Source organism: Xiphophorus hellerii, chromosome 11 (assembly GCF_003331165.1).
Source record: "Xiphophorus hellerii strain 12219 chromosome 11, Xiphophorus_hellerii-4.1, whole genome shotgun sequence".
NCBI classification, from domain to species: Eukaryota; Metazoa; Chordata; class Actinopteri; order Cyprinodontiformes; family Poeciliidae; genus Xiphophorus; species Xiphophorus hellerii.
Window position 1 is genome coordinate 17,334,268 of NC_045682.1, and position 12,044 is coordinate 17,346,311.

Consider the following 12,044-nt stretch of genomic DNA (forward strand, 5'->3'; position numbering starts at 1 on the left):
GGAAAGACGCACACATATACATTGTTTTTCTTATTCTCTTGTGCCAATAAAGGCTTTTACAATAAACGATGTTTTTAAAATCAGAGCTACAACAGGAGGTGTATAATCAGTTTGTATTTTCAAAATAAGCAAATTTTCTCCCGACGATGATTTATGGGCTATCTCCAAGTTCCCATGTTTTTTCTGAGCTTTGGAAATGGTTCACAGCAGAGTTCCTCTGAGTCACCTTCATCAGATATTTCACTTTCACAGGATGTTAGTCGAATGTCCGACATTTGTTTTATCTTTTCCTCTTGCAGGGAGTGAGGATACAAGTATAAACTGGATGTAGGTTTTCTGTAACAAACATTTGGTCTGTACTGCACATTGTGGCTGAAACTTAAATATACTCCCCTAGCGATATTTAAATTAATGTCATTCAGAGGTGCTCAAGATGAAAATGGACTTAATTTCTTAGACAAAGAACAATAAACTTTTCTTTTTTTTAGTGAGTGCTGTTTTGCACACATTGTACTTTTACCTAAAACTCATTACGAAACCAGATGAGCTGTATTAGTAGTTTGGGATTTTTATGAATACAAACAATATTCCACCATTGGAAAATTAAATTTTATTTGGAAACAACATGGAGCTGTTGGCCAGGGGATGTCTTAAATCTACCTCACATCAATTGATACTCACTGTTATATAGGACTACCTGTTACTGCACTGAGACTTAGCACCAAAACTGGCTCCAGCCCAGGGGCCCACATTCCCGTAAATCTGTCCCTGTTGATGCGTCACGTTTTGACCTTTTACCTTATGATTTCATGGTGAGTTCAAAGAAATTAAAGGTAGTAATTTTTCTTCATCACTTCACTCACTATGTGCAAAGCACCACCACCACTGGCAGAAAAACACACCCTTAGCATGATGCTACCACTGCCACCTTGGACAGCGTTTTAAACTCGAACACCTCACCTTGAGCGCTCCAGACATTTGTACCTGTGATGAGGTGCAACTCGTTCAGTCTTCTCCAGAAGGCGTTTGTCTCGTCCGTGTGGGGATGTCAGTCGAGCACCGGTGTTACATTTTCCAGTTTTATCTCAGGTTTGAGTCTTTACGGCGCTGTAGTTCGTGAAGATTATATCCAGTTTTATTTCACCTGAGGATAAAGATTTGGGTCAGGTTGAAACTATTGAAACCTTCTTTTCATACAATAAATAATTTTTTGTTCTTTATCTTAAAAACTGATACCAAGCTAAGTAATTAAGATGTTGTTGTTCCTGCTAATGTAGCGTCATGCTACTAGAGTCAGTCTGCCACGTTCACTTCTCTCTCTAACCTCCGCTATCAGTAATCTTCTAACATTTGCTGCTCTGTGCAGAACTTTATTGTCTTAACAATGTCTATTGGCAGCCCAAGGGCTTGAGCTGCCAGTAGAAATTGCAATTTAACAGCGGACTACACTAGCGTGGTTATAAATAAATGAAATAGCGGCACATTGCATTTCTGTGGCAATCAGCTGTGTGACAGGCAGAACCCGAAGTTGTATTAAAGAGGAAAAAAGAACCAGGCATTCATCTTCCATCCGTTGTTTATCCTTGCAGGGTCATTCGGAATGAAACTATAGAATGCATTAACATTACTTTGCTTTTTATTGCAGTAGCAGCACATTGTCAATTTTTCAAAAAACCCCCAAATGATCCAATCACACGACAGCCAATCAATAAATTTAGGCAATGAGACAATGACAGTGAGTTCACTGTACTCCAGCGGCCTCCAGTCACCGTGTCAATCCAATTGAGCAGCTTTAGGGCGCACATTATGCTAGTGCAACGGACAAAGCTGCAGACACTGTGTGACACGGATTTCAAACACCTTATGAAATCTACACTGTGAATAATAAAGAATCTCTGAATGCAAAATGGATCCCGACCAAGACGTACCTTTATAAAGTGGCCAGATGGTTCACGTGAAATGGCTGAAACATGTGGTTAGAAAGATTTTTTTTTTTTTTTTTACAAAATAACACTTTAATCATGTGTGAATTAGGAATCTATTTTGGTGTTCCTTTGTCATCGCCATGGAGACACGGTAAAAGAGTCCAGCTGTATGCGACGCTTCCTCAGTGCTTCCTTACTGCCTCTCGGGTACATTCACACATCTGTACTGAGTGCTGTCTACACATGTTAACGTCAGGTTTGAGCAAGGCCATGAGGTCACGTCTAGGCAGCGGCCTGTTAAGAGGCTCGCATGCTCCGTCTCAGATTCTCAGCCAGTTTCGTCTGGCTGCGGGCTGTGGTGCGTTTTACATGAGGCCTCCTTCAAACTGAAACAATATGTGGGTCAAGTTTATGCGTGAAGACAGTTCATTCAAATATAAGTCTTTGCTGCGCCGATGCCTCCTGAGCTGCTAAAAGATTATCTCCACAGGGGTGAAGAGAAATGACTGGTTGCAGTGATAACAAGATTATAAAACTTTTATTAATCCCCTCTGAAGATGAATTCATAAAGCAAATTCCACACACATCTCAGGTTTACATCTTTTTTTCTTCTTCTTTTTTTTTTTAAACGCAAAATTATGGCACTATTATTTTCTATACTTTTCACCAGAAAAAAAATATATATTCATGTGGCTGTGGCCAAGATTTTATTTATACAAATGAAGAGGAAGTATGCATCTTTAACAGACCCACTTGGAAAAAAAAACCTAAAAAAAATTAGAAGAAAAAAAAAAGAAAAGAAGTCACAATTACACTATATCAACATTCCCCAAAACAAAATTAGCCAAGCCAGTAATTTTGGGTGCAAGGTGAATTTTACATTCCACTGACGTATTGTCTGACACCAGTACGAAACTGCCGGACGGAATAGTCAAAGGAAGCACAAACGGTTTCCCCTTTGGAAGCAACACAGTGATAAACAACTGATAGACGATAATAAACCCGGGGAGGGTCGCATCCAGGTATGACAAACAGATTTATGCAGCTCTGAACCCCTCTGTGCAGCAGCCATCAATTCTGTATCCTTCTCAATACACACAGGTTTGTGTCTTTACCCCTGTTACTTTTATTCCTCCTCCCTGCTAAGTGCTAACACATTTACATTTTTAGTGCTGCTCAGTAATAAAAGAGGTGGAATGAGCGGAGGCCTTTCTCCGGTCGCTAAAACAAACATCAGTGAACCGCCATCACTGATGAGTCTCCCCTCATTCCCCACCTGTCCACCCGCCCACACAACTCGGCCGCCGCCCCACAGTGTAGGTCAACAGTGTTGCGGTTGGAGTCTCCTCAAATCCACTCACAGTTCTTGGCCTCGTCTTCTAGGTCACTCACAAGAGTTCTTCCTCCAGCAGGAGGCTCCGCTTTATTAGCTTGTCCGCTCAGTCAGAACGGTGGTGGGGAGGAAACGGTTTACAAACCCAAAAAGTCTGCAACTGAGGTCACGGGGTGAAGCACACGTTGGAAAAGAGCAGCTGAGGTCGTTGCCTAAGGGGATCTGAGGGTTTACATGCTAAACTTTGGGTGGTTTGATTAAAAAAATTAAATAAAATGACATAACAGTACAAACAGACTCGATCGATAATTCATGTCAATGTTTAAAGTAAAAAACAGAATTCTGAAAACAGCTGAAATTCATTAATTGTGACAAACATGAGGTACAAATTACCAAAAAAAAAAGCGGTTTAAGCAGAGACAAATCATATCATAAAGGACAATATAAATAAAGATATCTGTGTAGAGTTTCATCATGGAACAAACCACTGAAAAAGAAACAGCAAAGCATTATCCAAACACAGCCTGGTTGGTAATGATAATGGTAAATAATCTACACACACGTGCTGCAGCACTACCTTACTGATCTCAGGTGAATGATCTGAAGAGGTAAAACCAAAGCCGATCAGCCCTCGTACCGTCGTAACCCTGCCATCTACTGAATAAGGAAATAGCAAGCCTACTTTAAGACAAGTGGTTATTGGGTTGTTTAAAATAGAACAATTCACAGCTTTACAAAGCCCTTTGCTTGGGTAGCTGATAGGGCACATCAATATAGTTGAGGCATTTGGAACAATGAGTCAATAAGACTACATACTGTGTGTGACTGGTGAGAAGGAAAAGGAAAAAAAAAGTACCAAAAATGTCTGTTTTTCATCATTAATGAATCCATTTTGAGCTGACCGCTGCAGCTGCCATGTGTGAAAAAGAAACTCCACCTTCGCCTACGCCAGGTTTGACCTTTCCACTAAAGATACATTCTTCCATGTCACAGAGAAAGAGCAAAAAAACAAAAAAAAGAGAGAGAGAGAGAGAGAGAATCATACACAGGCCATTACTAAGATGGTGAAGAAACACTCAGCTGTGCATTTACACCTGGGGCACTGGCTGCTGCTTCCTGCAGTGAATTGTTCCCACACAGTTCAGTTAATTGTATTCAGTCTTCTCAGTAATGAACAGTAGGTCATTTGGAATGGGAGACCAGAAGAAGAAGAAGGCACAGAGGGGTGCTTCAGAAGTGTCCATGCCAAGGGAAATTGTGCATCTATACAGTTTTACCAATTACACTATGAACAGCATCTGGTACAATACATCATGTGTAGCAGTAGTCTATATCTGGGATTCCTCCTTCTCTATAGCCACGGTTGGTGCTATGCCCAGCATTAGAAACATGGTTGGACCCTTTGTATAAGCCGGTGCCATTGGAGGGGAATATGGTGTGAATGATGTAATCCTCTCGAAGGGGTTTCGGTTGCATCGGCGGACAAGCTGGCATTGGTGTCATCTGGAAACCTGGGCCGCGAATCTCCAGGATCGTGTTATCCTTCTTCGTGCCAGATTCAATGTAATCATCATAGGTTTTGCTTTTTCTCGAGCTACTGCGAGTGTAGTGGTCACGGGAACATAAATGCCCAGTTCTATGCCCGTACCAACAGAAGATGCCAAAAATTAGAGCCAAAGATACAGTGGCGGTAGCTCCGCCAATAATCCCTGCTAGAGGCAGTGATGTAATGTGATGTGAATCCTCATCCTCTTCCTCTTCCGATGTGCTAGGGTCTGACGTTTCTGCTTTTGCACAAACTAAGGCTTCTTCAGAGTCAGCATCTCCAGAAACTGTGGCTTTGCTTTCTGAACTGACCGCCAGTGGCACCATGCAAATGATATAGCTAGAGCGTGGCTGAAGGGAAGTTAGCAGATACTCTTGGCGATCACCCCGCACAAGCGTCTCTGTGATCGATTCCATGGCATTCCCAGTACCTTGTCGGAGCCAGCTTAACCTAAAAGAGGAGCTTGGCTGAGCTGCACTCCAGGTAACACGAATACTGTTGTGAGATAGAGGTTTTACATTTAGCGCCAAGCTCTTCCCCACACCACTGCTGCTAAGAGTGTAGTCTAAGCCAGAGTCGGGAAACCCGAAGCCAGGCCTCTTTGAGCGCAGAGTAAAGAGGGAACCCTGTGGAGGTGCATTGGTAGTGGAGCTCTCAACCCCACCAACAGCCCCTTTGTCTTTAGTCCCCGTCAGTCTCACTACTTCACATTCCTCCATTTCACTGCCCAGGTCAATCAAAGCCAGATCTCGCACCCTGTCCGGCCCATGGCAAGTGAGACCCCTGACGGTGATGGTGTTGCCGCGGGCACGCAACCAGTCATAAAGCCATCGAAGGTTGCAGCCACAGTGCCACGGATTCCCACGCACCAGCAGCTGGCCAAGACTGTCAAGGTCTTTGAACAGCCCCCTTGGTAACGTAGTTAGGTTATTTCCTGATAAGTCCAATCTCTGCAACCTGTGCATGCCGTCCAAGGAACCACGTGGCATGTGAGTCAGGGCATTGTCTTGTAGAGACAGTCGCTGTAGATGAGCACTGGGCAGATTGACAGGTGGGGTTTGAAGGGAATTGCGCACGAGGGACAGTTCTGTCAAGTTAGAGAGACGGGAGAATGTGTCATCTGCAATGCGTTGGTTTGCCAAAAGGTTCCCATCCAAAACAAGACACCTTAACGAATTGAGGCCTCGGAAAGCATGAGTTGGGATAGTAGAGATCCGGTTGTCATCCAGACGCAGTTCCTCCAAAGAAGCTGGCAGTCCTGAGGGAATACTAGACAGATGGTTGCGTGAAAGAAAAAGCAAGCGTAACCGCGGGTTGTCGGCGAAGGCCTGATCTTCAATGGACACAGTGGAGATGGAGTTGTCGTCCAAGTGGAGTTTTTCTAACAAGGGCATTCGAGCCAGCGTGGTGCGAGGGATGGTGCGTATATTGTTGTCCTGCAAATGCAGCTCTCGCACAGACGGAGGAAGGTGCATGGGAAATTCATCCAGCTCATTATCATAGAGGTATACAACGCGTACAGACAGATGACGCTCCAAGGAGGTGGGGAGGCCTGGGTTGTTTATGTGATTGTTCTGAAGGTAGAGGACAGATGCAGAAGGAGGCAGTGATGGGATGGAGCTCAGGCCACGATCATTACAATAGATAAAGTCCTCATCGCACCTGCATACAGATGGGCACGTCATGTCTATGTCCCCAAAGTATCCTTGTATAGAAGCAGCAGCAAACCGAAGCATGCCGGCATGTATAGTCAGGCAAAGGAACAGCACAAAGAGCTGGGCACCCAGTTTGGCCATGCAAACAGCTGCCATTATTAGGAACATGAAGACTGTCTTTTTTTTTGTCTCTCCCCAAGTATGGTGTTGCTTCCTAATAAGCTGCACTGAGCAGGAATCCTGCGACCTCCACCCTGAGAGAGAAAGAGAAAAAAAGACAGGAGTTAACATTGATCCAGGCGCAAATTAGAAGATTGTTGTACATGAAAACGGAGATGATTTCAATCAAGCTTAATGAGCTCATTTATACTTAACAGCATATTTTATTGTGGTGTTGCCAACCCCTTTAATAGAAAAAAATACCAAGATTACAACACAGGAACATATTCCTGTTGCCGTTTCTGAGCCGAAGCATGTCGCACCAAGAAACAAGACTGAGTTTTTCTTTTCACCAGTTAATAATCGTACCATCAGGGGGTTGTGCACACATGGGTGGACCTGCATGGATTCTCAGTCTCTCAACACATTCTGCCTTCAATTCAAAGCTAAAAAACATATGCACCGTCAAATATTGTGCCAAACGTACATATAGAGTAGCTATGAAAGATAAATTCTCAACCTTAAAATCAAAGCCTGCCTTAAGAAAATGCACAAATAATACGTTTTAAAATAAGCATAAATGATTAACATGAGCTTAAGAAGCTCTATAGTTATTAAGTATGACTGTAAGCTACACAGAGATGGTCATGAGGCAAATTTAATAAGACAGTTATACAAAGATATTATTTGCAGCCAAATCAGGAGGTATTGGTACCTCATTAACAGGTTGTGCAGGGGGAATTTACATAAGCTGCACTGAGGCCGTGATTGGTGCCCTGATTTGCTGTTGTTGCTGATTAAATGAGCAAATGTCGCAACAGTAAAGCGCAGAATTGATTGCAGGGATTCAGAAACAGGTAAATTGCAACACTATCGGTGACAACTTGAGCCCATCGCGGTGTTCAATAGCCAGCATCTTCGGTTTGTGTCGTTCAGGCCCACACGGCAGCTCAGCACGGCCCAGCACGAATATTGATTTTCCCACAAATCCGAGGTGATCTGCCAGAGTGAGTCGCCTCTTATAGAGATTACAGGATTCCCAGGAGTGTAAGTCAAACAGAGCGATAATTAACCAAATGAATGACAAACTCTGCCGGGAGTCAAATTTGGTAAATGCACATCAGCAAACATCGCGCTGAACGTGCCTCTGCAAAGGCTGGCAGAGTCACCTTAAAATTTTACGCGTCGTGAATCGGCGTTTCAGTAAATAAACATAAGCAAACACTCCGAGAGTTGTGGCACCGAAGCAGATCAGGGATCATTTAAAGGAAAAATAAGTACTGCATGTCATTTGTAAATCTGAATGTTTGTGCAGGATAACATTTAATCTTTGTGGAGATTGGGGCTGTTACTATGGGGGTATGTTGATGTATAAAGAGGATCTCAGACTCCCATATGTTTTTTTTTTACTTAAAACTGAAGAAATTGCAAAGGTAATTTGTTTTATTTCTTTCTAATTAAAATAATTTAGAATTAATCACAGAACGCTTTAAATCTGGTTTTCTACTATGTTAAAAACTTTGAATGTAAAACCGCTTTTAGTCACCAGAATAACTGCATTCATAAAACTACATTTCATGTGCAAAATCTTGAATTAAAATAGAAAAATTGGTAAAGGTCACATATCTGTGAAGCTCTCATCAACATCAAAGAGAAAAAACTAAAAACGCATCATCATAAAAACTCCTTTAAGGAAACACTGATTCAGAACTGCTGGTAAGTTAAGAAGCAACATGTCTGTATAGAATCGGACCGAAGCTTGTAAGGAAGCTACTGGACCAGCTTATATCAGTTTGGCAAAAACTGGAAACATTTGAAAACTACTACTAAATGTAAATATGTATTAAAGTAACAACAGATTGCCATTAGAGGTAACACTATTATGACTGCAATAATACATTTTCAGAGGTAGGACTGTTATATGTTGCTTTACTGTTTCAAATAAAATCAGTTGAATAGAATCTCCCTGTGCCCCCTGCAATGTTAAAACTAATTTTATGCATCAGAAATTGAAAAATAGCTATCATAGTATGGAAGAGAGCATTTTCAAAATCTCCTCTTTCAATCACTTATTAACGATGAATTTGTTTTTCCTCTAAAATGACAGCTGCCACTACATTTTAGGACATTGTTTTTGGTGTCTGTTTTCTGTACTTTGTTCACATCTGCGCTGCTTCCTCTTCCCCCCCCCCAACTCCACAAAATATTCAAATTGACTCGCAACCCACTAATCCCTTTTCATGCCTACTTCCACTCCAGTCCCCTCGACGCAGCAGAGTGGAGTCGGTGCTCTTTAAAGTGGAACCTGAAGAGTGAAATAAAAAATTTAAAAAGCAGAGATTGTTACTTTGCGCAGTTTGATATTGACTCGGTTTACGAGCAGAAAGGCGGATGTACGCTGTTTTCTGCTGTAAATGTTCATGGGGGTATTTGTTTGCGGGGGTGGGTGTGTGTGTGTGTGTGGGTGTGTGTGCGTGTGTGGGGGTGTGTGTGTGTGTGTGGGAGCGGCAGTCGGGGTAGTGCTAAAGAATGGATGACTTTTGAATCCCAAGAGGTTCGTCTGCAAGTCTCTTGAACACTAGAGTATTTGGGTCAGCCCTTTAAAAACAAGATAGACGTGGTGTGAGATTGAAGAGGCACAGAGAGCCAGAGGGATTAAAAGAGCATATTGAGCTGTGATTCTCTGGATTAAGCAGGTGCTACATGGAATAACAGCCGCACATTTTGAGCTTTTCTTTCTTTCGGGGTCTTGTGCTTGCTCATTTTTGTTCAGGCTCAAAAGAATGCCAAAAAAAAATTGCAGCTCTTTGTGTTTGTGAATACCTAAAGAGACCTTTTTGTTTGTCTGTCCACGGACGATCAAATTGAAAGCATTAACCCACATGTGGAGCGTGGGGAGTAAAGTCGGGATGTGGGGTAATGTGTGAGCTAGACAGCCAGTCGCCTCAGGCCGAGTACTGTACACCCGACTACACCCGATCCAATACTGGAACTGGATCAATTTGCATAAAAAACAGACAGGGACAGAGAGAGAGAGTGACCGAAAGCAGCTTTTAGCTGGACCACTGAATCCCCTCTCCTCACTAAGACTCTAATAGTGGCATAGAACTGGGGAAATCTGGAAAACTAGGTTTTAGATGGCTAGAGAAAAGCCTGACGTATCATAAAATCCACTTCACTTATGGGAAAAGAAAAAAAACAAACAGATAATTGTGGTCAACAGCTTATCTTCCATGACATGGTCGTGCACTAGATTTTAGATTTAGGGGCTTGACATGGGAAATGGATGATGCAAAACATGATGGGCAGAGTGACGACTGGGATGAAAGAAGCGATCACAAAGAAAAAGAAAGAGGAAAATGGTAATTTTGCTTAATCACAGAAGTTGTAGGATTGTATTTGTTGTAATAATATAGGATTGTTTATCTTTGTCAAATGGGCCTGTTATCTTTCAGCGATTATAATATGGAACAAGGATTATGAAAGGAAAATAAAAAAAATCCAAAAGAGTATTTTCACTTAATTCTGTAGATTCTAAACTAAATCTTGAAAGTAAACAAACAAATTGTAGGAACGTCATTGCTCCTTACAGTAGCTGCATTTTGTCTATTATCCACTGATGTAAAAAAAAATCTCTATTTCTATTAAATAAGAAACACAATTAAAATCGTGGAGAAGTTTATCGATGCAATAAGTCATTAAAAAACATGCTGTGCCATCCTCCTCCCACTTCCTGTCGTCTTCTTTGTCTTTTCTGCCAGTAGTAACATCCGGTTGTTGATCACAGAAAAAGTGTTTCCGTTGCAGTTTTGCAAAATACACGAATTTCCATACAACCCTAAAACCTCCACATGGTAGTGGCAAAACATTTGATCAGAAAATTTTAGATTTTTCCCAAATTGCCGTGTTTCTGTGAATTTATTTTCAGACTTTCAATGCTGTGAATGGAAACTGCAGCTAATGTCTTGAAAAACTATTCATCGCCTTTAAGCTTCACTTTACATTACAACCCCATATGTAAAGTATTTTATCTGGATTTTATGAGATACAGCAGATGCCTGTAATGTGCCACTGGGTCCTGCAACTATTGAATGCATCTCTGCTCCAACACACCTGAATCAAATGAATGGTTACTGGCCAGGCCTTTGCCAAACTGGGTGACATGCAAACGAGGCAATTGCAGAGCAGTAGTACTGGAGGACTGCAGTTGCAGACCCCTGTGACAGATCAGCACAAAGTATCACAACACAGTTTTAGAAATGATTTTACAAGTTAAAAATGCAAAAGAAGTGCGATATGCGTTTGTGTTCAGCCTCTTTTAAACTCTGATTCAGCTACATGTAATCCAGAGCCTGAAGTAGTTCTCCAACTAGTAAAAAGCCATTCAGTGAAGAGGTTTGATAAACAACAGTATCGCACAATCAGCAAGTCAAAGGTAAACACTTTGACAAGGAGAACATTTATTAGAGAGTCAGAAAAGAGACGTGGGGGTAACTCTGAAGGAGCTGAAGAGAGAGAATCTGATCGGATCACACCAAAATGGAAGTTTCCATGCGACAGAAAACTGACACTGAAAATCGCCCTGAACACACCGGCATCTACACAGTGAAACATCTTGTGAAGTAGCTTTCTTTAAAAAAAAAAAAAAAAAAGATAGTGTTAAGATAGATGGAGCTAAATAAAGCTTAAAACTTTGGTCGCTTTCCAGCAGGACGACCCCAAACACACAGTCAGATCTACGATTGGTTTAGAAAACGGATGTTTATGTTTGAATGATCCAGTAAAACGTTCTGACCTACTGTAAATATAATGGAAAATCTGACAAGACCTGAAAATTACTCTTCAGAGACGCTCTCCCTCCAAACCGACTGAGCTATAGATACCATGTCAAACTAAAACTCAAACGTTAGTCTCTACATACAGTAAAGCTAGTAGAGAAATACCCCGGAAGCAGCTGTAGGACGTTTACATGAAGCCTTCTCTCAAATGGGACTGATTACCAAATCAGGCAGTACTTCTGAGAATTTTATATTTTCATATATTTTCAAAGAAACTTGTGAAAAACATTATGCTCCTTGTGCGTCACAATTATGCACTGCTTTGTGCCGGTGTGTGCACGGGATTTTATTTAGGGGTGTCAGAATACAAATTCACACCCTACTTTTAGGATGTTTATTTGTAAAAAAAAAAAAAAATAACATTGAAAACTTTGATTTCCTTCCTTTTCTAGTTTCCTGTGCTAGTTTGTGGTGGTCTGTCACATAAAAAACAAATACAAAACAATGAAGTATGTGGATATAATGTGGCAAAATTTGAAAACATACAGCTACTTCTGCAAGAGATTGAAAGAGTTTTGAATAATGTAATATGGTAACAGGTCTAACATGTTTGTCAACAGTTACTTTGCATTTAAATGGGCCAGTACA

The 12,044-nt window shown here is 41.5% G+C and overlaps 1 protein-coding gene across 1 annotated transcript in view; it reads right to left on the bottom strand.

Annotated features, from left to right (window-relative positions):
• Positions 1–2,444: 2,444 nt before the first annotated feature.
• flrt1a (fibronectin leucine rich transmembrane protein 1a) overlaps positions 2,445–12,044 on the bottom strand; it is a 59,191-nt gene continuing 49,591 nt past the window's right edge. Inside the window, exon 3 of the mRNA XM_032577263.1 lies at positions 2,445–6,713. Coding sequence (XP_032433154.1) covers positions 4,570–6,627 — 2,058 coding nt within the window. The 5' untranslated portion in view covers positions 6,628–6,713 and the 3' untranslated portion in view covers positions 2,445–4,569. The remainder of the gene's footprint in view (positions 6,714–12,044) is intronic.